Genomic DNA, 27,539 nt, shown 5'->3' with positions numbered 1-27,539 from the left:
TTTGTTTCCTTTCTTTACTGGTATCCGTGTGTAGTTTTCATTAATGGAACAGAACTGTGTAGGTTTTAAAAAATCTGCTTAATCTTGTAAGCGTTATTTCATATTGTTCTCAACTTCAAGGGGAGATGATTCTGAACTTATTCTTACGTTGCTCATTTACGATAGGGGTCGAGTACTCATTGATATGAAAACATTGTAAAAGTTTGAAAACAAAATAAATGAAAACTGTAAATTGTATAAAGAAGCTGCATTTCACAATACTTCGAAATTCAGTAAACGATCATAAAAGATGTAATGCTCCGATATTCATCATTTTCAATAGGGTTCGAGTAATATTGATATAAATACACTTAACAAGTTTGGAAAGATTCAGACAAGTGGAAATTGTTTATTTTGACAAATTTAATAGAAAAAAATTCTGGACTTATTGTCCCGATGTTTCTCATTTAAAATGAGGTAAACTGCTAAGACACTGTAAGTTTGGAAAAAATCTGATAAAAAATGGTGACATAATCACCTAACCAAGCAGTTTTTCACTTTTATTTTTAAATTCAAAGAGACATCATTCTGGACTTATGGTCCGATATTGCTCATATAGAGTTTGGGTTGGGTCCTCATTGATAAAAAAACCTGTGGACGTTTGGGAACAATCGGATGAAAATTTTGGACTTCGAACAAGGATTTCAAAATTTCTCAAATTCTAAGGAAGATAACTATGGACGTAATGGTCGGATAATGCTAAAGGGTCCATACCATCTGGCTAGTAATACGTGTTGCGCTTCGCGCTCTATATGTGGTTCTTAAAAAAAACTCCGAGGAGTGCTTGACTCTAGGGAAACGGGTTGCTGGAACACAGCTCCTCCTTGATAAGCGGTTGCTTCCTTTATCGCAACTCATTGTTACAATCAATAATACGTGTCGCGCTTCGCGCTCTATATGTGGTAGGGATAGGCCTATGATAGACAACCATAAAAAATACACGGATAATAGATGTGTTGTTTGCATTAATTTGTTAATATATAAACGCGTGTATTTTTTATAAGATTTTTAAGTGATGTAAGAAATTTTAATTAACGTTGTCACCACGTTGCATCTATAAATTTTAATAAAAATGTCCAATTGTAGTAAAATGGATTTTAAAATGTCTACATAAAATAAAGCTTTATTATATTTATTAACCTGACTGAAAAAATTGTCAGCCGCCGAACTGTTCCGTTCGTGCCGGAACCCGGGATTGAACCGGGGGCCTTTAGATGACTGTTGCATAAACAACTTCAGTCTAACGCTCTCCCAACTGAGCTATTCCGGCTGACATTCACTTATGTACTGCTATTTGGTGAAGTTGTGTATAGCGATCGTTATTATATGTCTATTAATAAACTAATACATTGTACGTTTTCGTACCACTACGCCTTCCAATAAACTTGCTTGCGCGATAGGTCGTCAATATCGTACTACATTTATTCTCCACTAAATAAGCAAATTAGAAAAACCACAAAATAAATATATTTTGATTATGTTTTGTTTTTATACAAAACATTATTTGTTTTTATACAAAACCAGAAAGTTTCGCGTATTTGCCCAGTCCCTGTAATCTTTCCCCTGTGATCAGTTGTGAATCAGTTATTAATTAAAACAATTAGCTTTGCATTATTGGCAATAAATGTTGTAATAAATGTAATAGGCACAAATGCAGTACTTATTTACACGAATTTACACAAAAAAATCACCACTATGCAAGATATTCTTAAAACAAAAATATATACATTGATCCGTAAAATAACTTCTCCCATAAGCGAAAAAAATGCATTACATACTAGTCGCCGCCCTCCAGGGCGACGCCAATAAAACTAGTTAAAGGTGTCATTAACAACTAGTAACATTTAAAACAATGTCAACTGTTTTAAATCGCTAAGAAATCAAGGTCACGTATTTCTCCTTCGTATTACTTTTAAGTATATCAAGGATGGAGCACATTTATTTCACATATATTCACGTATTAATTATGTCAAAATAAAAAGTAGCCTAGCGTTGGTTGATTAACAGCATTTAAAGGGGCCTTTTCACAGATTTTGGCATTTTTTAACTTATTCATTAAATGCTTTATATTGATAAATGTAAACATTGGATCGTAAAAGCTCCAGTAAAAAATCAAGAATAAAATTTAAAAAAGGTAAAGAACATTGCCCGGAGCAGGTTTCGAACCAGTGACCCCTGGAGTCCTGCCAGAGTCCTGAAGTAAAAACGCTTTAGCCTACTGAGCTATTCCGCCGAGTACACATACTTGACGTATTTTATACCTTATATAAGCAATCTTCGTAGTTTCACAAAATTTAACGACAAAAACAGAACTCTCCAAATTATTCAATCGTTTCGCGTTGCAACGCTTTATAATTTTTAGGTTTTAAAATCGTCAAAAGATGCATATAATGGCTATATTAGACCATGGTAAATGTTCAGTATTACTGTTTCCTCACAAATATCATAACTAAAACGAAAATGTGCGAATCTGAAACAACTTTTTTCAATTTTGTCAATTTGCCAAAGCGTGAAAAGATCCCTTTAAGGTTTGGTGTGTTTGCTTACAGAGGAAATACTGCGTTCCAATGCGGCCTTCTGGTTCTCTCCCGACGGCTCGTTTATCCTTTACGCCTCTTTTGACGACAGAGATGTGATGACGTACGAAATTTCAATGTATGACGTCACTGGTGACGAATTCGGCAGAACTGAACATTTGTCTTATCCGAAGGTGAGGTTTTTCGAAATGTAAGACAATATATGAGTCGTATTCTGAGAAAACTGGGCATAATGCATGTGCGTCTAGTGTCGTCCCAGATTAGCCTGTGCAGTCCGTCAGGGACGACACTTTCCGCTTTTATGACATTTTTCTTAGCAAGGCGAAACGTGCTGTCCCTTTACGCACATGCATTAAGCCCAGTTTTTCTCAGAACACGACTCATATGTTTTGAAAACAAGTTTGCGGTTTGGACGAATATAGCATAATTTCAAGTTTCGATTGCGTACCAGTTGAATCAATGGTTCAATATCAGCCAATAATGTTCTTTAGTAAAACAATAGAAATTATTTTTTTGAATCTTACTAGAATAAATTTGAGATTTTTGCTTTAAAAAATGAAGATATTGACACTTAAATCAATAATTATTCTCTGTTGCTTATTTGATGACGAATATTTAACGTTAACTTACAGTATTGTTTTAGCAAAGGACTGTACACATAATAGTATTAGCAATTTACCGTTTAATTAAGGGCACTTAATTAATACATATCTTCATAGTACCCTGTAACATTCCATATCACATGCCGGACACATTAGCGAGAGCATTCATTAATTGGGACTATGTTTTCAGCCAGGAACGCCAAACCCGAAAGTAGTGCTAAAGGTCGTCCATTTAATTTCTAACACAACATCAGCGATTCCGGTTCCAACTGAGATCCAAAACATGTAAATATTATTAACCCATTTATGCCTAGCGTCTAGAAAAAAGGGTCTGCGCTGTTTGCTTAAAGGAATTTCTGTAAGAAATATTCTAAATATAGAAATAAATATACTATACATACTTAATTTTGGAAATAAATTTATTCAATTTAGAAGGATGGGAGAGTCCACTAGGCATAAATGGGTTAATCATGTTAATAAGATGGCTCATGCCTATACAGATGTATGCCTAATTAAGTTGCCTTTAAATGTTAGAATATGTCATGCTGTTTTAGCTCTAATTTGTTGTTGTTGTTTTTTCCAAATAGTTCATAAACGATTAAAAATGTGTATAACATTTTACATTTACATAATAATGTTGATTAAACAATGCTGGGTGTCAGTTGCAAAACGAATGACAAGTGCATCGTTTAAATATGATTCAATAAATGGACTGAAATAGGTTCTGAATAACGGTTATTAAACCATAACAAATTGACATGGCAATTTACTACTTACAAAAAAATCACAACACACGGACATGGACGTTATTATCGCGTGTGGTACTCAGTCCCTTATCTACTTGTCCTAATATTGCATTTTTTATGCAAGTCCAAGTAAATGACATGCCATAATAAAAGCGTCTTGTTTTCAGCGATTACTACTTCACTGCCGTCACGTGGCAGGATGATAGTCACGTTCTGGTCGCGTGGATGAATCGTGCGCAGAACATGTCAATTTTATCACTATGTGAGGCTAATGGAGCCTCGTGCAAAAAGGTAGTTGATTATATGAAACTCTATTAGAGTGGTTTTATACATGAACTTGTTTAATTTGCTACATGTTTTATTTACCATGAATGCATAAAAGTGAGACTCAAATAAACTGTCTGTCTGTCTGTCTGAAGCTTTTGCTGCAAGCATGGCATATATTGGGCATTTACAACTTAGGGTTTCTCTAAATGCTACAACGCTTGTGGCTATGAGTTTGCAGAAAAAATAATCTTGTTTTGTTACGAAAAACGCCGTTTAAGAATATAAAAAAAACACTTCAGAAAATATGATAATCTGCAAAGCTCAACGATCAACGCATCTTTGGTTGCAGCGAAGTTTAACGTTCAATTTCAAAGACAAAAAAAATCGTATACATTTGCAACCTCTGAATTTTCTATTAATCGTTGTACGGGTTTCAAGTTGCACTTTCGTGTAATATTGCGACGCGACTTCGCTGCAAACATGGGCTGAAAGGCTTCCAGAAATACTTCAACCATAAAGTAACATAAAAAACGTTAATTAACTTGGCGTATTGAATATAATATGTTTAATATTTATATATTTGCTGTTTAAACTTTGTTAACTTATAAAATATTATTGTTGAAGACTACGGAATAGTTGCTTTGTCACCGCTACAACCACAAAGAATATAAAGATATGAATAAACGATATATATGTTTGTAATCAAGCATAAAACGGAAACGATTAAACGTCGTTGCAAATATGATCGAATCGCTTTAGTTTTATTAAAAAGGGTAATTTGCCAAATCGAATTTGTAAAAATGGGTTGTCAAAAGCATTTATCATCGAAGTGTTTTACAAAATTTATATAAATTACTTTCCATATAGAATCGCGGTTTCACATACACTTTTCAGGCATTTTTGTATTTCAGAATTTGAGAGTGGAATCACCAACGGGTTGGGTCGACCTGGTAAGAAATTAATTATTCTTAAATTGTTCATAAATGAAATTCGGCCAAATATGTAGCGATTGCTTATATAAGCTTATTTAACCATTTGAGTTTGTCTTATGTAACACACCATACTTGTTTAGCTGCATCAATTTGTGTTAATTTATATAATAAAACCTGCTTTACTCATTGACGACATTAAATGTGCAAACACAGATCTAACAATGTCATGATCTCGCCTCTATAACCCTTGTGCTGAGCATTATGCATGGATATATTAAATAACCTTCGTGACGTATTCATGTTGTGTGAAGTGCAACCCGGCTAAATAGAGCTAAATAAATAATAAAATTTAAAGATTACTAACATAGATTTATTGTTAATTATCTCTTAAAACGACTGCAATACCATAAAATAGTATTACTATGACGAATGATTCAAAGATGTTATGTATTGACGCTTATGACACTCATCATTTCAACAAATATATATGTATAGGTGTACTATTTCCTCGAATTATTGTTTACCAACACAACATAAAGTGCCACAAACAAACAACTATAGCAGCGAAAGACAATGATACTTTTTTATATTTTAGATCCTGTGCAGTTCGCTCATGCTAATCAGGGACGACACTTTCCGTCTAAATTGAATTTTCGCTTAGAAGAGACATTCATTAAAGAAAAAAAGCCGAAGGTATCGTTCCTGATTAGCCTGTGCGGACTACTCAGGCTAATTTGAAACGACACAAAAAGCACATGCATTAAGCCCTGTTCTCCCAGCGCTGTCTTCATTTTTATTTTCCCAGTCTATACTGGGGGACATATTGTTTTTGCCCTTTCTGTTGGTTGGTTTGTTTGTTGGTTTGTTTGTTTGCGTCAAACTTTAACATTGGCCATAACTTTTGTAATATTGAAGATAGCAACTTGATATTTGGCATGCATGTGTATCTCATTGAGCTGCACATTTTGAGTGGTAAAAGGTCAAGGTCATCCTTCAAGGTCAAAGGTCAAATATATGGGGGACATAGTGTTTTACAAACACATCTTGTTATTCTTATTTTTACACAGTTTCGCCCCGTGGTGTTCAAGCCGGATGGTAGCAAGTACTTCCTGCTCTTGCCGCAAACCGACGGCGCCGCCGGCAGCTTTCAGCACATCGCCATGGTTGACTACGACAGCGACATAACGGTGTGATATTCATATCATATTAAATGTAGCAACATTGAAACTCCGGGCAAACTACCTGTATTGAGCCTCGCTCTGTGAAAATGGGCTTTGATGCATGTGCGCAAAGTGTCGTCCCAGATTAGCCTGTGATGACTGCATGGCTAATCTTGGACGACACTTTACGCACATGCGTTAAGCCCCCTTTTCGCAGAACGCCGTTCATATAAATTATTGGAACAGTTTATTCAATCTTTTAAGCAAGAGGCTAATTGCATACACATACAAGGACTCTTCATACACCACACTTATACAGATAACACAATTAATATCAGAACTAGGCTCACCGACATGAATGGAGTTTTCAGTGCACATTTTTTTCTACCATAATTAGAGAAAGTTATTTGATATGTGTCGAAGCTTACCGAGACCCCTTGTTTCAAGGGAATCAGAAACTAAGCCTCGTTTCAATGCGTACAGTTTATAGGTTGTAAGATGTGTATGCTCATTGGGGTACCAGTTCCAGTGACCCTAATTGGTTTTGCAAATACTATTTAAAATTGGCCATTATTATTTGTAAAAAAATCACATACATATTCAAACTTATTATTGTGCGGTTTTAAGTAAACTGTTAGTAATATAAGTAAATAACAATCAAGCATTGCCTATGAAATTAACGAAGCACTGACTATATTTCAGTCGATGGTAAATACGGTAATTATATGAGAAATAAACGTTCCGTGGGAAGACGCAACACACATATTAGTAAGGTTTAAATCAAAGTTGAGAGGTATGTCTTGCAAATGGTTTCCGATTCATTTAAAAAATGGGACATGTTGCTTATGTTGTGGGGGATTTCTCTTCAGTCACACCATGAAATATCAGTATTTATTAACGTGGGACTATTGGTGGGAGAACGCAGCAAAAATAAATGGACTTTTGACAAAGATCAAAGCTATTGTTTGATAGCTAAACCGAAAGCACGAATTTCTGATTTTTCGCACAAGCCTGACACAACAGCGTATTCACCAAAGACCTTGTTAACTATACTATAACCATCAAGCATACTGTAGCTGGCTGGTGAAATGTGTGCAGCAAGTCCGGTACTCGAACACGGGACCTCCCGATTACAAGGCGAGTGCTCTTCCAACTGAGCTAACAGTGCCGCCAAAAATATTTTCACCAATCCCGCCCAAGTTACCGAACTTATCCCATTTATGCCTAGCGTCTAGAACAAAGGCATTGGCAAACAGCGTAGACGCAGATGATACGCCGCATAATGCGGCGTCTCATCAGGGTCTGCGCTTTTTGCTTACAGGAATTTCTGTAAGAAATATTCTAAATATAGAAATTAATATGCTTGACATCCCTAATTTTTGAAATAAATTGAACCAATTTAGAAGGATGGGAGAGTCCACTAGGCTTAAATGGGCTATGCTGGGTTGGTGGGAAGATGGTGAGAGGCACGTTTAGCCTAGTTGGGAGAAAACTCACCTTATAAGCGGGAGGTCCCAGGTTCGAGTCCCGGATTGGCTGCACACTTTCACCACCCGACTACAATAATAAAACCATGTCCTTATATTGGTCTGTGATGTTATATTTAGCCTATTATTGTGTACATCAACATTGACAACATATTTCTAAGAATGCGCACCTAATAATTCGACGTATGTTACTTTGTATTAACAGCGAATGTATAACAGTGCTGCCAACGATAATTGCAATCGTTTAAACAAGAACATTGTTAGGGATCAACATGTAAATGGGCCGTTCTCTGTGAAAAGGGTGTTTAATACATGTGCTTAAAGTGTCGTCCCAGATAAGCCTGTGCAGTCCACACAGGCCAATCAGGGACGACACTTCTCAATTGTATGGTATTTTTTGTTTACAGAAAGTATATTCTTAGCAAACATCCAGTTTAGGCGCAGAGTGTCGTCCCTCATAAGCCTGTGCGGACTTCACAGGCTAATCTGGGATGGCACTTTACGCACATGCATTACACCCCTTTTCACAGAGCACAGCACACATGTATTGAATATTTATGTTTACGTTATCAGGTCTTGGATGAAGTTTGGTTGTAAATATTAATTATGAAAATAAAATACAGTGAGATTTAAAGTCTTTATATTTGTGTGACTGTTCTTATAACAGGTATTATACGAAAGTGAAACTTTTCTTTTTATCGTCATGTTGTGTTCATGTTTGCAATTAGTTAACCCATTTATGCCTATATAGCGTCTAGAAAAAAGTCTTGGCAAACAGCGTAGACCAAGATGATACGCCGCATGATGCGGCGTCTCATCACGGTCTGCACTGTTTGCTTAAAGGAATTTCTGTAAAAAAAATATTCTAAATATAGAAATAAATATACTAGACATCCCTAATTTTGGAAATACGTTGATCCAATTTAGAAGGATGCCAGAGTCCACTAGGCATAAATGGTTTAATATTATGAATAATGTGTTGACAAACAAATGACATAGAGCTGGGAAAGTCTAACACTGTTTTCGAGTAAAGCCAAGCCCTATCCATTGTCATGTCCATTGTTTCATTTTCAGGGAAAATATAGCGATGGTTCCAAAACATTTATAACAGCAGGACAGTGGGATGTATTTGACATTGTTGGATACGACAATAGCCGCGAGCAAATGTAAGATATTGATATTCTCAAAGCGTCAATAGCCGCGAGCAAATGTAAGATATTGATATTATCAAAGCGTCAATAGCCGCGAGCAAATGTAAGATATTGATATTCTCAAAGCGTCAATAGCCGCGAGCAAATGTAAGATATTGATATTCTCAAAGCGTCGCTTGTCTAGCTTATGTTTCCAATGTCCTGTATGTTCTAAAGATGTACGTGAATTTCTATTTGATTGGTATACGATTATAGGATTTCAATAACAAAAACAAAATGGATATCTAGTTCAGAATAAGGTTTGCTAACGTTAGTAAATATCGAACAAGAGCCATCTCTGGTCACGATATTTACTACGTTTCGAATACCAAATTCATGGCTTGATATTCTACATTGACTTGAATTTCGCATAAGTTCATATACTTTATTCCAAACTATATATTCGATTTGGTCTTTATATTTGCTACAGATCGTTTGACCGATATACCAGTTTGGTATTTGATGCATTCTCGATATTAGAAATAGTTCAAATACCAAATGCTAGGAATTCGCCCGAACTTCGGTATTGCATTCTCTATGTGCAATATCTTTTACCTTATCAACGTATTGGACCTGTTCATAATAAGGTTTACTTTCAATCATTGAGACACCAATCCACAAAACTACGCTAAGAGTATGATGCGTATAGAAACTAAATGTGTACAAAATTATACAAAGAAGTCTAAATATGGTCTAAGACTTTCTATCTTTATATGTGCATTATATAAACTATCATATGCACTTTAAAATTAGTGTTCATCGTCGCAATGCAACGAGAAAAATCATATAAGCCATGTAATGAGAAAACGGGGTCTAATGCATGTGCGTTAAAGGCCGTCGCAGATGCGCATGCGCAGTCTTCACAGGCTCAACAGGGACAACACTTTCCGCTTTTTGTTGGTTTTAGTTAAAAGTTAATATCTTCTATCAAAAATCCAATGCAAGCGGAAAGTATCGAACCTGATTAGCCTGTGCGGACTGCGCTGGCTTAAATGGACACTAAACGCACGCGCTTTAAGCACAGTTTTCCCAGAACAATAACCGATTCTTATTTGTAGATATTTTACCGCTACAAATATGGACGACCCGACGGAGAAGCATTTATATAGGTAGGGGTACAATACATTCCATTTGCTTTGTATTTTCAATTTTATTTTGATCTGATTAGATTAAGCAATCCGTTCAGGCGAAGACACAGTCTTCAAATACTGTATTTTCGTTTAGAAGAGACTTCCTTAAAACGAACAAAAAAAGCGGAAAGTGTCGTCCCTGAATAGCCTGTGCGGAGCGCACAAGCTTAGACGACATTTTACGCACATGCACTTAGTCCTGTTTTCAAAAAGATCGCGGCTAATTGAAATTTTGAAGTTATGTTTGGGGATATTATTGAACATTTTATAAAATGGTTTATACCAAAGTTTAACCATCTGTTTGACTTTTAATATACAATTATCTATACCGGAGCGCAATAACTAAGTTATAATTTATAGTTCTTGATACAAGACACGTTCGGCAATAAACTCTCTTTGAGTTTTTTCAAAGCTATTAGAATTTGTTATATATTGCAAATGCTTGTAGAGCGACGGTTCAAAAAGACAGCCCTTACTTCAAATCGATTAAATGCTTGTCTTGTGACATCTCGAATGACTGCAAGTACGTTGACGCTACGTTTACGCCCTCTGGAAAATACTACATACTTGCCTGCAAAGGGCCCGGGATTCCTATATACTATCTTTACTCCACTGAAAATGGATTAGGTACGCCTATTTTGGACCACAATTGTAATCAACATGTTAAAACATGATCGTAAAACACGCTTTTGGTTTAAGAATGAATGCGTGTTTATGCAAATACCGAAACAGAAGTTTTTAACGTTGTATGTCTGTTTCGTATATTGTAGTAATATACCTTTAGTGCAGTTCACAACCAGGAACCAAACAGCGGTTTGCAAGTTCATGCGCATTTTACTTGTGTCATGCGAAAATGAGTCTTATGGCATGTGTGGCAACCGACACTTTAGACCAGCCTGCGAATTCGCACTGGCTTGTAAGGAGCTACACTGTCCGCCAATAAAACCATGCAACCTTGCGTGATTTAATTGATGACAGCTAAGCTGACGACCAGACTGTGCGATTTTTAAGGCTGGCCTGGAGCTACGCTGGTAGCATATGAAAACCGACACGTGTTCGCATGTCACGGTTCATTTTTATAAACGTCCTCTGATAACAGTGTCAGTCCTCGAGGACAACGCGGACTTGCGGACCAAACTGGAAGACTACTCCTTGGCTGTGGAGGAGTTCCTTAAGCTTCCCATCGACAAAGAGGAGACCGATCGTACGTATGATTCTCTGTAAAGTCGTGGTTTAGGTGACCTTGCGATCGTACGTATGATTCTCTGTAAAGTCGTGGCCTTGGTGATATCGCGATCGTACGTATTATTCTCTGTTAAGCCGTGGTCTTGGTGACACCGCGATCGTACGTTAGTTCTCTGTAAAGTCTTTGCCTAAGTGACATCGCGATCGTACGTTTGATTCTCTGTGAAGTCGTGGCCTTGGTGACTTCGCGATCATACGTATGAATTCATGTGAGGTCTCGGTCTTGGTGACATCGCGATCGTACGAATGATTCTTTGTTTAGCCGTGGTCTTGGTGACACCGCGATTGTACCTATGATTCTCTGAAAAGTCGTGGCCTTGGTGACATCGCGATCGTACGTATGATTCTCTGTAAAGTCGTGGCCTTGCTGACATCGCGATCGTATGTATGTTTCTCTGTTAAACCGTGGTCTTGGTGACACCGCGATCGTACGTATGATTCTCTGTAAAGTCTTTGCCTAAGTGACATCGCGATCGTACGTTTGATTCTCTGTGAAGTCTTGGCTTTGGTGACTTCGCGATCATACGTATGAATTCATGTGAGGTCTCGGTCTTGGTGACATCGCGATCGTACGTATGATTCTCTGTTTAGCCGTGGTCTTGGTGACACCGCGATTGTACGTATGATTCTCTGTAAAGTCGTGGCCTTGGTGACATCGCGATCGTACGTATGATTCTCTGTAAAGTCGTGGCCTTGGTGACACCGCAATCGTACGTATGATTCTCTATTAAGCCGTGGTCTTGGTGACACCGCGATCGTACGTTTGATTCTCTATTAAGCCGTGGTCTTGGTGACATTGCGATCGTACGTATTATTCTCTGTTAAGCCGTAGTCTTGGTGACACCGCGATCGTACGTATGTTTCTCTGTAAAGTCGTGGCCTAGGCGACCTTTCGATCGTACGTATGATTCTCTGTTTAGTCGTTGCCTTGGTGACACCGCAATCGTACGTATGATTCTCTGTTAAGTCGTGGCCTTGGTGACTTTGCGATCGTACGTATGATTCTCTGTTAAGTCGTAGTCTTGGTGACAGCGCAATCGTACGTATGATTCTCTGTTAAGTCGTGACCTTGGTGACTTCGCGATCGTACGTTTGTACGTATGATTCTCTGTTAAGTCGTGGCCTTGGTGACACCGCAATCGTACTTGTGGTTCTCTGTTAAGTCGTGGCCTTGGTGACTTCGCGATCGTACCTATGATTCCCTGTTAAGTCGTGGCATTGGTGAAACCGCAATCGAACGTATGATTCTCTGTTAAGTCGTTGCCTTGGTGACACCGCAATCGTACGTATGATTCTCTGTTAAGTCGTGGCCTTGGTGACACCGCGATCTGAGGTTTAAATCTCATTGAAGTCTTTGAATTGATTACATCATTAGCTCCACTGGCCAATTCTGATAAAACTTCTCACAAATGTTCCTGGGGTGAACCTCTTTCAAATTTGATCAAATTATGCCCCTGGGGTCAAATTTGACCCCGCCCCGGGGGTCAATAAATTGAACATATGCTTATATAAAGCCTATTTTGTGCAAACTTTAAAAATCTTCTTGTCCATAACCATTGGGTCTAGTGCTACCACATTTGGTATGTAGTGACATTTAATAGTTCTCTACTTTGTTCAAATTATGCCCCTGGGGTCAAATTTGACGCTGCCCCGGGGGTCACAAAAATGAGCATATGCTTATATAAAGCCTATATTGTGCAAGCTTTGAAAATCTTCTTGTCCATAACCGTAGGGTCTAGGGCTACCAAATTCGGTATGTAGTGACATCTAAGAGTTCTCTACTAAGTTTGTTCAAATTATGCCCCTGGGGTCAAATTTGAGCAATCAAATCATCATGAGCACTATCTCATTTTTGAAACCGGAAGTCCTGTTTTCAAAACGAAAACAAACTCTTCAGAAGGAGTTATGGTCTTTGGAACGTCAGATGGAAAAAGTAAAGGAAAGTTAGGTCAAGCTAATTGTTTGCTATGATATCTCTTTAAACCTCACGCCATATGCAAGTAGTGTTGCCATGATCGCAACATCTTGATGAATCATAATTCAATTTTTTGTCTCATAAACATTTACTATGTTTAAAAAAACAACCTCTACAAAGTTATCATTCCTACTGCCTTCGGTATCTCATGAACCTGAAAAACTCGTAACTTTATGTTTCCTCAGGCAAATATCTTCTTTGTACAATAAACAATTTCTTCACTACGTTAACAATCCTGCTACACTAACTCATGCCCCAAGAATGAAGTAAAGTTCAGGTAATCTACGTCATTAGGTATTTTACGTATGTCATGAATTATATAAGTAACAGAAACTTTGAAACCTACAAACACTTTTTGGAATTTTGGAACAATATTCATGATTGAATGAAGGAACTTTCATTAATCTTGTAGAACATGCGTAGATTTGATCTTCAGCATCTAAAAATATGTGAAATAGAAAGAACGACAATATCTTTTGGAGAGATAAATGTACCTACATTATAAGCAAAGGACCTGTGCGACTATTCCCGGGCTTTTTAGTCTGTTTAGTTAACACTGTAGTAACGTGTTCCATATATGAAAATGCTCACCCTTCCAACTTAAAGCGCCCAGTGGGACGAGGGATAGAAAGAGAAAGTCACATGGTTGAGTACATTTCAACCCATGCGCATTGCACGCTTTTTTTTTCGCATAAAAACAGTGAAGCGATTCAGGGCCATCATGGCCCTCTTGTTTACACTTAGTTTAGTATGACCATGAGCAACATTTGATGCTTGTGGTAACTCAACCTGTCGCACTAGCCGCTAGTTTTTATCTTCGTTTTTTTTTAATTAAAGGCAATTAATCCGCTATCTCATTTACCTAAAACAGTGTGTGATTAAAAACATAATATTTGTGTATGCGCGGAATAAAGGTAATTTAATAGCTCCATGTTGTTTCCGTTGTTTTCCAGACATGTGGGTGAAAGTTTTATTACCCCCAGTACTTAGGAAGGAAGAAATAACGACATACAACATTTTATTTAAAGTGTAAGTTGTTGTTTCATTTATAGATAAATAATGTGTTTGATCCATTGTAAGTATACTTTATTTAATAACACCAGTTTGAAATCTTAAAAATAAAGTTTATCGACAATTTACATTATTACAAGTATTAACTACAACCTTGTGTGTTGTTGATAAATATCTGTGGTACACAGTATAAAAGTGTATTTAGGCCATTCATGCCTAGCGTCTAGAAAAAATGCCTTGGCAAAAAGCGTGGACCCAGATGAGACGCCGCATGATGCGGCGTCTCATCATGGTCTGCGCTGTTTGCTTAAAAGAATTTCTGTAATAAATATTATAAATATAGAAATATATACTAGACATCCCTAATTTTGGAAATGAATTGATCCAATTTAGAAGGATGGGAGAGTCCACTAGGCATAAATGGGTTAATTTTACTTCAGTAATGGTTCACCTGGAACGCAGCTCGTCACCAAGGAGTTTAATATTGGCTGGGAGCAGTACCTGTGCAGTTGTCATAGCGTTATAATTGTGTTTGTCGATGGGCGTGGTTCTGGGGGGCGTGGCAAAAGGTGGATGCATGCCGTGTATAAACAGCTGGGCCAACTGGAGGCGGATGATATCATTACCGCTGCTAAGTAGGTCGTTAAATGGTATTATTGGGTTGTGTTCTGAGAAAACTGGGCATAATGCATGTGCGAAAGTGTCGTCCCAGATTAGCCTGTGCAGTCCGCACAGGCTAATCAGGGACGACACTTTCCGCACAGGCTAATCAGGGACGACACTTTCCGCCTAAATTGGACTTTTGCTTAGAATAGACTTCATTAAAACGAAAACTGTCTTAATAGCGGAAAGTGTCGTCCCTGATTAGCTTGTGCGAACTGCACAGGCTAATCTGGGACGACACTTAACGCACATGCATTATGCCCAGTTTTCTCAGAACACGACTCAATTAATAATAAATTAAAATGATTGTGATCATATTTGATATATACCCAGTTTATGAACATGTAATTTTTAAGTACAAATTCATGTTGATGATTATGATTGAGACGAGTTATTAAAGATACAATTTCTACAGTATAGAAAATTCCATTGATTACACACGAAGGCAAAGGAAAGATTGGCCATTAAGTAATCATGCTATATGTCTGTAAATTAATTAAATAGCAAGTGTGGACATTTTCTGTTTTTTTTCCTGCTAATTCATGTAAGAACGTGTATCACGTGTGCTTCATTTAAACATTAACTGTACTTTACTTTACAAACTAACGGCATCAAGGCATTTTTAATGATATTCAAATAGTATCATTTTATAAGAGTTATGTTTGAGTCAATAAGAGCTTTGCCTACTAGTATTTAATGTCACTTACAAACAAGTCGCGCTGTTTTGTGAATATTTAATGAACTTAAATAAGAACAAGATATTTACTCAGCAAATACCATTTATTATTTATTTACATTTTCAGTCACTTTAATAACCTACATTATGTGAACGAAAATACCACTGTATGGGGCGCAGTAAGTATGTATGTGTCTTGCGGAAACATCGAACATAAAGCGATCTATAACGTCAGACTGTTTTACACTAATAATTAGAATCAAATCAACTTAATACACAGATACATATTAAAAATAACACCAGTTAAATTGCTTCGAAAAAGTATCATCTGCAGTCGGTCGACATGTCTGTGATAAGATAAACAAAAATATTGTCACAATCAGTCATTATTAACAGCGTCTTTCTTAAATGGGCCTTTGTCACAATCAGTAGTTATTAACCGCGTCATGCTTAAATGGGCCTAATTCCATATCCTGACAAGCCAGCACAATCTCAATAAAGTCAATAAAGTTTTCGTTTTCTCATTTGGAGATCTCAGGCTAGGCTGAGGGTACGCGGGTTTCATATGACATGAGACCCATATTCGAATGACGCGCATTTAAACTTAATGCAAAAGTGGTGTGTTTTCAATTGAAACTGCATGTTTACAGTCCTACGGAGGGTTTCTGACGGCGTCCGTTATAGCGCGCGCATCGAATGCGTTTCGTTGTGGTATGGCTGTTTCGCCGGTAACAGATTGGCGTTACTATGGTAAAACTCTCAACTGCAAATAGTTAATTGTAATTGACTTGCTTAAATACGTTTAGTAAATGTATGCTATTGTATTAAGTATATACAAATATTTTGACTGCTAAGCCGTGTAATGGATAAAAAGTGTTATTAAAGTGATTTGATCCCCTCCTCAGGAGCGTTTTTTAGAAGTCACCTAAATGCTCCAATGATTGGTTTTACCCAGAAAACGGACCCGAGAGTTTCTCAATAAATCTTGAGCTTTCCATACACAAAAGTAGATAAATAGATTTAAATAAATAATGAATAAATACGCTGATACACGTATTCCAAATTGTATATCATGTACAATATGCTTTTTTAATCAACTATCAATCACAATTTATGATAACTGGTATAACAAAGCAGTCGGAATACATGGTATATCATATGCACTGACCGTATGAACTGTGATGAAGTACATTTATGAGTATAGATTATATTGCTTGGTTACCTAATCGTTATATTGCGAATCATACACCATTGCATTGAACTGATTGTTTTTAGATTCCGTTTTTACTGAGCGTTACATGGGACTTCCTACAGCCAGTGATAATCTTGGAGGCTATAATGTAAGTTTTTTAATTTATCTAAATCGATATCTATATTTACCATATTATTTCGCCTTTGCTTTAAAAAACGTGTACAATGATGTAGGGTGTAAACAGTGTTTTATACATATACCAGACTGGTATGTGATAAGTGAAAAAATCTAAATAAAATGTGTATAGACAGTGTTAACATGAATTGCAAATATCTACATTTAAACATTTTCTCGTTTTTTGAGACGTCATGCTGTTTCTGGAAGACGTTAAAGAAAGACGCGTCCATGATAAACATCAAATCAAAACCATTTACAAAATACTATTATGGTATAAAATATCGGAATAAGTCTGGATGCTAAATACGTACGCTTAAATAATGACATTCGCCATAAAGTCTCAGTGAACTAGAACTAAACGAAACCAGGACGTCTTGCATATTCCGGATATTATTAAGTACAAAGGAAACTCATTTGAAATATTTGTGTGTAGCAAAAAATGTGTGACAATTTATATTTAGAACCAATTGCTTGTTAGCTGATTAACATTTTTTTTAATTTTCAAGAATACCTTTGTCAAATTTACGTTATCATTCGAAAGAAAAGAAATCAGCACCTATTGCATATATATATTACAAAGTCATTTACATTGATATTGTGTGTGCATTTCAAAGTATAGAATTGTAAGAATCGCTAAGGACCTACAAGTTGTAAACAATTGAAAAAAAAATATATCCCGAATCTAAGGAAATGGGTCTTTTGCCATATGCGGCAAGCGTGAGCTATCCTCAATTATTTTTCAAAAGGTCCAAATGTTTAATCAGTGGACTGGGTAGACCCTAACCGGACTGTGTCGAGGTGTCGACTGGTTTGGAGCTTTGCTGACCGCAAATGACATGAAACCCATTTTATAAAGCGGGTCTTTTTTTTATAAAACATGCAGTAGTTCTTAAGGACACTGCCCTTATATGTGTTTGCACTGTCATCACTATAGAAATATCGGAATTCTTAAAAAATTCTTTTGCAGGCGGCGAACATATCAAAATATGCATCCAACTTCAAGTCCGCTAGATTTATGATTATACATGGAACCGGTGATGGTAAGATATGATGATCAATCGCTTTAACATACAATTATCGTTATACATGTATATGTGTGCATTTTTACAATACGTGCATACACATTGCTGTTCAAATGTTTGTGTTGCGGGTATTTCGATTATGCAGACATATTGATAAAACATGAGGCTCTTTTCAGAGAATGTCGAAATACTTACTTGGCATTATTTACCAAAACAATACTTCTGACTTAAAAAAATGGTTATACTATAGACGAAATTATGTAGTAAAGAATACATATTAAAATGAACAATCTGTAATAGCGTGAGATAGATATAAAATTTCAATGTCAATGGGAACAGTTTGAGTTAACCCATTTATGCCTAGCGTCTAGAAGAAAGGCCTTGGCAAACAGCGTAGACCCAGATGAGACGCCGCATGATGCGGCGTCTCATCAGGGTCTGCGCTGTTTGCTTAATGGAATTTCTGTAAAACATATTCTAAATATATAAAAAATTATGCTAGACATCCCTAATTTTGGAAATAAATTGATCCAATTTAGAAGGATGGGAGAGGCCACTAGGCATAATTGAGTTAGCCTCATATCCTTTTTGCTTGATCTGCTGTACGTTCGTTTTTAGTTTATGTCCAAATGCAGTTCATACATAAGTACCAAAATCTGATCCGATAATTTCAAGGCACTTACCGTAGCGAAATGTCTTTCATTAAAATTAACTTTGCTTTACTGGCATTGCAGATAACGTACATTTCCAGAATTCTGCTCAACTTATAAAAGCATTAGTGGAAGAAGATGTATACTTCCGCCAACAGGTATGCACACTTTAAAAATTCGAAACACACAGCATAGAAACTACGCCTGCGACTGATTTGCGATTGATTTATTGATACACAAATTTGTCGAACTTTATCAAAATATCGTCAATACTTAACATTTCATCCATGTACACTGCTGTATTGATTTTATAAACCCTGTAGGGTGTATTCAATTGTTTACTTGCCTTTTCGACAAGGAGTTGGTAACAAACAGATTTATGCAGAGTGTGTTTCTTGAGTTTCAATTTTTGTTTATGATCACGATTCGCAACATTCACAGCAAGTATGCCTACCACACGACAAAGCATCGTTGTAAATACATGCATTTATGACATTTATTTAACATGTACTGTTGATCTTTTGTAACGGTATACACAGATAATTAAACATGCTGACCGTGTAATAAAGTGAAACTTCAGCTAAATCAGCAAACAGATGGTGTACTACATAAAATAATTATTAACTTATTCCCCATAGCCAATTTGCATGCAGTCTGATAAAGCACAACCCGTCTATGCAGGGAACATAGCGTAATATCATTCAAACACTAAAATCAAACACAACTGGCGCAACTTTTTCATGTTAATTGTGAGTCAAACTTTCATTATCTTTGTTACAAATGCAGATATACCCCGATGAGAACCATTTTCTAAACGGGAAAAGCACCAAAATCCATCTGTATAACACCATGGAGGACTTCATACTGCATTGTTACGGCAAACCGAAAAGTATAATTGAGTTCATCAGTGAGCCGTCTGAGAAAGATGTGGATCCACCTGAAGAAGAGGAAGTCGAATGAACACAACTGAGTCGCGTTCTGAGAAAACTGGGCATAATGCATGTGCGTAAAGTGTCGTCCCAGATTAGCTTGTGCAGTCCGCACAGGCTTATCAGGGACGACACTTTCCGCTTTTACTAGATTTTCGGTAAAAAGAAACTTCCTTCAAACGAAAAATACCATTAAAGCGAAAAGTGTCGTCCATGATTAGCCTGTGCGGACTGCACAGGCTAATCTGGGATGACACTTTAAGCACATGCATTATGCCCAGTTTTCACAGAACAGGACACAACTGTATACAAAAACATGTTACAGCTGAATTTAATTCCATTTAATTACTCACAAATTATTGTTATCAGCGTTATTGGTGCCATTGTGTTAATGGGTTCGTTGTTTTATTCATTTATTATTATAATTGTTATAATTTTATAATAATGTGTTCGATTACCCTACTCCTCCTCCGCATCATCATCTTCAGCATCGTCATCATCATCATCATCATCATCATCACAATCTTCATCATCATCATCATCATCATCATCATCATCGTCATCATCATCATCATCATCATCATCATCATCATCATCATCATCATCATCATCAGTAGAAGTAGTAGTAGTAGTAGTAGCAGTAGCAGTAGTAGTAGTAGTAGTAGTAGTGGTATTAGTAGTAGAAGTAAAAGTAGTAGTTGTAGTAGTAGTAGTAGTAGTAGTAGTAGTAGTAGTAGCAGCAGCAGTAGTAGTAGTAGTGGTAGTAGTAGTAGTAGTAGTAGTAGTAGTAGTAGTAGTAGTAGTAGTAGTAGTAGTAGTAGTAGTAGTAGTAGTAGTAGATTTTCCTAATAGACATATAATACTGGTTCTAGGCCCAGGTAACGGACTCGAGAGCATTTCAAATAAGTAGTAAGTACTTTCAATGCACTCGATGTATGTTGTTAAGAAACCAACATACATACACACGTCGAAGCACTTCCTAACGTCACTCAATGAACATTATGTTCAATTGTTTACATTTGTAAAGTGCGTGGAATGATTCCATCTGCGTAAATGGGCAATAAAATAGTTCCAAAGAGTTGCATTAAAACTCGCAAGTTTTTGCACGATTTATCGTACATTTAAAAGTCATATTTCTTAATTTAATGCATGCTATCTTAAATATCCAATCAAATATACATTGAATGCGTTTGTTGGGTTTTAGCTATTTTATAGACAAAATGGCGTGCTGAGCCTTTCGCAGAGTTGTATGCGAGAGCAAGGAACGACAACTCTGCGTGGAGATTTATGTAAACTATCTAGAGATTAACATATGTATTTGTATCGTTATTTGAATATTGTACTCGTAATATGCTCCCCATGTTTGTATCAAGCATAACGGCATTAATAAAGTGTGGTTCTTTTCTGTTTTGTATTGTTCTGGAACAGAACGGGTATTGTCCGGGTAATAACTAGTCGTTGTTGGCTAATTTATCATGATATAATAAATAGGCCTCTTATGAATGTGTAGTTTTATTTTTGGTTTATCCTATGTTAATAATAAAATTTATTATTCAGTTAATTTATTAAATAACTGGATTTTTTTTAAAGCGAGACTTCGGCGAAATGACGTTATCTTGCGCGTGACCGTCAACGCTCTGAGCATTCGGTACCCCTTGCAGATTATCAACCCCAGGCAAACATCTCCTTCAATAACTTCTCATTCACGTATTGCGCTCGCATTCCACTCTCTCCAAACATCCCGTAACAACCAGGGTACTGAAAATAGAAAAACTATCTTACAAAGAGTACATATATTAGGTAAAAACTAGTTCGCGAGCAAAGTCATCTACTTGATAAATTCCAAATGTCCGGAGATCGCTCTAATCAACACAAATTGTAAAATTAGAATAAGCTTGACAACTCCATACTTACATCGGGTACAACGCCCCACTCTGCCAGTTGAGTAACGTTACCATCGCCGAAAAACGCAATCTTAGTATCTGCGGTAGTCATTTTTTACGAATGCTAAAAGATGTCAGAAATGAACCTTTGCATTGCTACTTATACCCACTAGGCCACTACGGCCTACCACAAAGGCGAGGTGCGAACGAAAAGCCGCTTTAATCACTGACAATTAGACCGGATAAATAGACCGCTAATTACAATTAATGACCAACACACTACAAACTCCCTCTCGCCCAGACTCTATTCTATGACCGACAATGAATATCAAACGACAAAAAGTCACTCTTCACACAAATAATTAATTCAATTATCAACTATAATAATACATTATAATTAACAATTAACAAATAACGGCCTGATGATTGATTGTGTGTTTAAAAATTATAATTCACAAATCACACCTACGCCACTTAGTAATCTTTAACTCAGAGCGCAATCGCACATTCTCGGCCCTTTCCGTCAAACACCGGATAAGTAGTATTGATAATACATATATGCAAACGTGTGGTTGTGCTCCGTTAAAACAACACCAACCGCGTCTTAAGAAATTTGAAATGTCAAAATAACAATGTCTTAACAAAAGCATAAAACTAAACAACCGTATATATGATAATCATCAGGTATATACATGGTATATAATAATCATCAGGTATATACAAGAATAAACAATACTTATAATACTAGTATTATTAAAAGTACTGCAACTACTACTTCTATTACTACAACTACATTGTGTACTACTAAAACTAGCTCGAGTGCATTGAAAGTACTTACTACTTATTTGAAATGCTCTCGAGTCCGTTACCTGGGCCTAGAACCAGTATTATATGTCTATTAGGAAAATCTACTACTACTACTACTACTACTACTACTACTACTACTACTACTACTACTACTACTACTACTACTACTACTACTACTACTACTACTACTACTACTACTACCACTACTACTACTACTGCTGCTGCTACTACTACTACTACTACTACTACTACTACTACTACAACTACTACTTTTACTTCTACTACTAATACCACTACTACTACTACTACTACTACTGCTACTGCTACTACTACTACTACTACTTCTACTGATGATGATGATGATGATGATGATGATGATGATGATGATGATGATGATGATGATGACGATGATGATGAAGATGATGATGATGATGATGAAGATTGTGATGATGATGATGATGATGATGATGACGATGCTGAAGATGATGATGCGGAGGAGGAGTAGGGTAATCGAACACATTATAATAATAATATAACAAATATAATAATAAATGAAAAAAAACGAACCCATAAACACAATGGCACCAATAACGCTGATAACAATAATTTGTGAGTAATTAAATGGAATTAAATTCAGCTGTTTTTGTATACAGTTGTGTCCTGTTCTGTGAAAACTGGGCATAATGCATGTGCTTAAAGTGTCATCCCAGATTAGCCTGTGCAGTCCGCACAGGCTAATCATGGACGACACTTTCCGCTTTAATGGTATTTTTCGTCTGAAGGAAGTTTCTTTTTACCGAAAATCTAGTATAAGCGGAAAGTGTCGTCCCTGATAAGCCTGTGCGGACTGCACAAGCTAATCTTGGACGACACTTTACGCACATGCATTATGCCCAGTTTTCTCAGAACGCGACTCAGTTGTGTTCATTCGACTTCCTCTTCTTCAGGTGGATCCACATCTTTCTCAGACGGCTCACTGATGAACTCAATTATATTTTTCGGTTTGCCGTAACAATGCAGTATGAAGTCCTCCATGGTGTTATACAGATGGATTTTGGTGCTTTTCCCGTTTAGAAAATGGTTCTCATCGGGGTATATCTGCATTTGTAACAAAGATAATGAAAGTTTGACTCACAATAAACATGAACAAGTTGCGCCAGTTGTGTTTGATTTTAGTGTTTGAATGATATTACGCTATGTTCCCTGCATAGACGTGTTGTGCTTTATCAGACTGCATGCAAATTGGCTATGGGGAATAAGTTAATAATTATTTTATGTAGTACACCATCTGTTTGCTGATTTAGCTGAAGTTTCACTTTATTACACGGTCAGCATGTTTTATTATCTGTGTATACAGTTACAAAAGATCAACAGTACATGTTAAATAAATGTCATAAATGCATGTATTTACAACGATGCTTTGTCGTATGGTAGGCATACTTGCTGTTGTGTGCCTCTGTTGAAATGTACGTATGTTCAATTATTTCATGCGAACTCTGCTGATTGTGTGACATAATGTTTCCATTGTTACACATTTGCGTTAAGATAGGCGTTCTTATAAACAACCTTTACTGTTCAAAACCTGTTTAATTAAAGGATGGGTTCAGTCCGTTTATCAAACGTTTGAATGTGTTAAAGCTACATTTCGATTGTCATGAGCATTATGATTGGAAACGCGTGACTTACCGTAATTAATCTATGATATTTGTGGGAGCAGTGGTCTAATGGTTGGACGCTGGCTTGGGGATCGAGAGATCCCGGGTTCGAATCCCGCCCTGACCACTGGAATTTCCTTGAGCAAGAAATTTATCCCACATCTGCTCCTCTCCACCCAGGTGTATAAATGGGTACCTGTGTGGGAGGTGCAGGCTATTCTTCATAACAGTTGGGTAATTTCATATCCTATTGTGAACAACACTGGTCATGAATATTGTTTTCTGTAATTATAATATTTGTGTACATCAGCCGCTTCTATCAATCGTTAACTATTTCAAGAATTATGTATTCCACGTTTTTAAACTCTGACTTTGTACAATAATGTACGCGGCTGTTTTATAACTTTTTGTTATTGTTATTGGTCGTGTTAATTAAGATATGGTAATTGTATAAGTGTGTGTGTGTGTGTATAGGTGTGTGCAAGCGCGTGTGTGTGTGCGTGCGTGCGTTAGAGTGTGTGCATATGGGAAAATGTAATCAACAATACATTTATATTCTTAAATACTTTCTGTTTATAAATATTTGTTCCTTGAGACCATTTCAATATCGGAAGAGAAATTAATAATATAAGAGAAGTCATATAATATACTTGCTTTTTATGACACTTCTATTACACTGTTACAGTACTCTTATGTCCGTCAAAGTCTACATGTTTGCATTATACTGTAGAAATGCATTATACATACCATAGTTGTTTGAAGGCCTCATTGAAAATAAGATTGCCATTGTTAAACTGTCTGCATGACTTTGTATCAATGTGTTGTCTTAATGAGTTACCTTCGGAAAATAAAGAGATTATTATTATTATTATATTATAAATAAGCCAATGTGCCGTGGCTGCATAATGCGCCAAGATGTTAACGGACGACTTATGACCCAGTGATCAGGGACAAAATATAAAGCGCCTTTGAACGCACATCTCGAGAATAAAATACGTGTCCGTACGTGATAATACGTTGCAATCAGTCCACCACCCTATGTCTGATTTTCAGTTCAGATACGATTAGCAACGGTGCGATTGGAGTGCTTTCGATTTTTCCACTATCGGATATTAATTTGACACGAAAGGTTTCTTCGATACGTTCATAAAACATCCATGCGCTACGATACGATGCGAATATGGTTGCAATATCTGTCACGATTTGACCGATTGTATTCACGATAAAATTCACGACTTGACATAAATAATATCATACAGCCCGGATGACTATCAATTTTGTATTTAAAATACCAGTTTAAATTAGAAGTACATGTATTTAAAAAAAACCCACTAACTAACAAATTGAAAAGTATATAAATAAACATTCAAGTACTACCAATTGCAAAATCTACTTAGTTCAATCACTACAATAATGTGAACCTTATACCGACCCATTTTTACACCTGCTTCTTACTGCTTTAATTATAAAGATAATTGTTGATATTGCATTTGTTATGTTGTAACGATTTTACTTTAAAACGTGATATTTAGTTATACTCTTTTCTTTTTGTAACCAATTGTTTTGTGCAAAATGCTTATTTCGTATTTCAGCCAAATTCATTATAACAATTATGTCATAATTAATAAAAATGCTCCAAACAAAAAATGTTGTTTGAATGAGGATACGCGAGAAAAACTGCAAAGCCAATACCGGGTATTTATTATTCGGAACTCTCCAGTCTGGATTTTCTATATTTGAGCACGCGCGGTAGGTACAAACAAAAGCCTACTAGCATATTTTAAGAGAGTGAATCAATAATTTCTCTTATCGCTGAATTGTAAACACCACTTTTTCTGCTCAAACTTTCTTTAGAGTTAATAAAAATACCATGATTCAATCATTTTTCTTTAGATGAACTAATCTCGATCGTGTTTAATTGGAAAGAATACTGTGTAACACGATATAATGCTGCATGTACATGTAAACAGCTTTGGTCACGTAACTATGTCATTGCACATACTGTGCGTAAGCCTGGGCATACAGTTTTAATGGAAGTATGTAAACGAAACTACCAAGACATTGACTCCATCGTATAAATATATATAAACGAAACTACCAAGACATTGACTCCATCGTATAAATATATATATATATATATATATATATATATATATATATATATATATATATATATATATATATATAATAAAAGTAAAAACACGTGTCTGGGATTTTAAATATATTTTGATTTAGCCAACGCGTTTCGCATAGCTCATCAGGGCATAATACAATATATTACAATATTATGCCCTGATGAGCTATGCGAAACGCGTTGGCTAAATCAATATATATTTAAAATCCCAGACATTTATATATATTATACTATTCAAATATATTTAAAATCATATACATGTAGACAAGTACCAAACAACAAAACCCTTTAGTATCCTCAGTCCATTCGTAGTACTAGAACAAATATATCGTTCCATATCAATTGGATATTTATATGTCTATTGATATAGCTCTATTGTGATGCTTTTCTTTAATCTTATCTGAAACGTAAAGATAATTATTCGCTAAAGGCTACGACCTTAATATAAGAAGGCACATCACTAACGAGCTTTAAACATTTTAAAAAATCCCTAAAGTTGCATTGTAAAATACTTTGAGTTTTGCGATGGATAAATAAAGCAAACATGAAAAGTTGTATGAATAAACGTTTATCAACTTTTATCAATTTAGCTAACTCTTCGTTGATAAATTTGAATAACAAAAAATAGCTTAAATAAAAAAAAAAGTGAAATAAACATATTCCTTTTTTGCTTTATAAAATTGTATATGCAGTATTGTATGTGTGTAGCTAATTCAAGTTCAGCACATAAAACAAAGTCCTAATATAGCTCAATACATTTCAATCTTGAAATGTAGATTATTATTTTTTTACATTGAATGAATTTTCGTTTCGTTTACATTTAATGAAAATATTTATAAATTTAAGCATTCAACTTGAAAAAACACCTGCATATTTTGCAAATTGAACTGTCTTTGCATGTACATGTATATTGAAAACTCTTCTGTTGTGATAATGAGCGATACAAATCTAGCATTTTATGATTCCATAAATCTACACATTTAATTTATTTTACGCAAGTATTTTATATCCCTATAATGACCAAACGCGATTGTTTGTTTTCATGATGATGTTTCGAACACTGCAGTAACGCACGATCTTTACACATTATAGCAGAGTTTACATTTGCAGGTACCCGTTAAATACGTTAATTGTGTAGCAGTAAATTTGTACAATATTTAAAATGTATAGTTATTAAACACTTTATTGTTATGTTTAAACTGGCTAATATATATATGGTTGTTTAAAATAGTATAAAAGTTTTGAAGTTCATGGGGAAATTTTGTCCAGAAAATAAAGCAATCGTCTAGAAATCTTTTCCAAAATGTTTTTATAAAAGAAAGAAATTCATCATTATAAATTGATCCAATTCTTGCATAAAGTTTTTGTTCTAAAAATCCCACTACCAATGTAGCGTATGTTGGCGCGAATTTAGTACCCATTGCAGTCCC

The 27,539-nt window shown here is 35.9% G+C and overlaps 1 protein-coding gene and 1 non-coding gene across 2 annotated transcripts in view; one reads left to right on the top strand and one right to left on the bottom strand.

Moving 5' to 3' along the window:
- The window catches only part of LOC127845997 (dipeptidyl aminopeptidase-like protein 6), a 62,884-nt gene extending 43,205 nt beyond the window's left edge, over positions 1-19,679 (top strand). Inside the window, exons 4-20 of the mRNA XM_052377177.1 lie at positions 2,589-2,749; positions 3,369-3,463; positions 4,092-4,215; positions 5,103-5,141; positions 6,191-6,310; positions 8,845-8,936; positions 10,019-10,069; positions 10,539-10,717; positions 11,190-11,294; positions 14,264-14,339; positions 14,762-14,956; positions 15,788-15,839; positions 16,311-16,410; positions 16,936-17,000; positions 17,997-18,069; positions 18,786-18,859; positions 19,488-19,679. Coding sequence (XP_052233137.1) covers positions 2,589-2,749; positions 3,369-3,463; positions 4,092-4,215; positions 5,103-5,141; positions 6,191-6,310; positions 8,845-8,936; positions 10,019-10,069; positions 10,539-10,717; positions 11,190-11,294; positions 14,264-14,339; positions 14,762-14,956; positions 15,788-15,839; positions 16,311-16,410; positions 16,936-17,000; positions 17,997-18,069; positions 18,786-18,859; positions 19,488-19,661 — 1,775 coding nt within the window. The 3' untranslated portion in view covers positions 19,662-19,679. The remainder of the gene's footprint in view (positions 1-2,588; positions 2,750-3,368; positions 3,464-4,091; positions 4,216-5,102; positions 5,142-6,190; positions 6,311-8,844; positions 8,937-10,018; positions 10,070-10,538; positions 10,718-11,189; positions 11,295-14,263; positions 14,340-14,761; positions 14,957-15,787; positions 15,840-16,310; positions 16,411-16,935; positions 17,001-17,996; positions 18,070-18,785; positions 18,860-19,487) is intronic.
- Positions 1,220-1,309, bottom strand: Trnaf-gaa (transfer RNA phenylalanine (anticodon GAA)). The gene is given in 2 exon segments: positions 1,220-1,255; positions 1,273-1,309. It is a non-coding gene; the product is annotated as a tRNA-Phe (tRNA).
- Positions 19,680-27,539: the final 7,860 nt, after the last annotated feature.

The sequence above is a fragment of the Dreissena polymorpha genome, chromosome 9, assembly GCF_020536995.1.
Source record: "Dreissena polymorpha isolate Duluth1 chromosome 9, UMN_Dpol_1.0, whole genome shotgun sequence".
NCBI lineage: Eukaryota > Metazoa > Mollusca > Bivalvia > Myida > Dreissenidae > Dreissena > Dreissena polymorpha.
The sequence above is the reverse complement of the archived record's forward strand: the minus strand, read 5'-3'. Positions and strand labels throughout refer to the sequence as shown.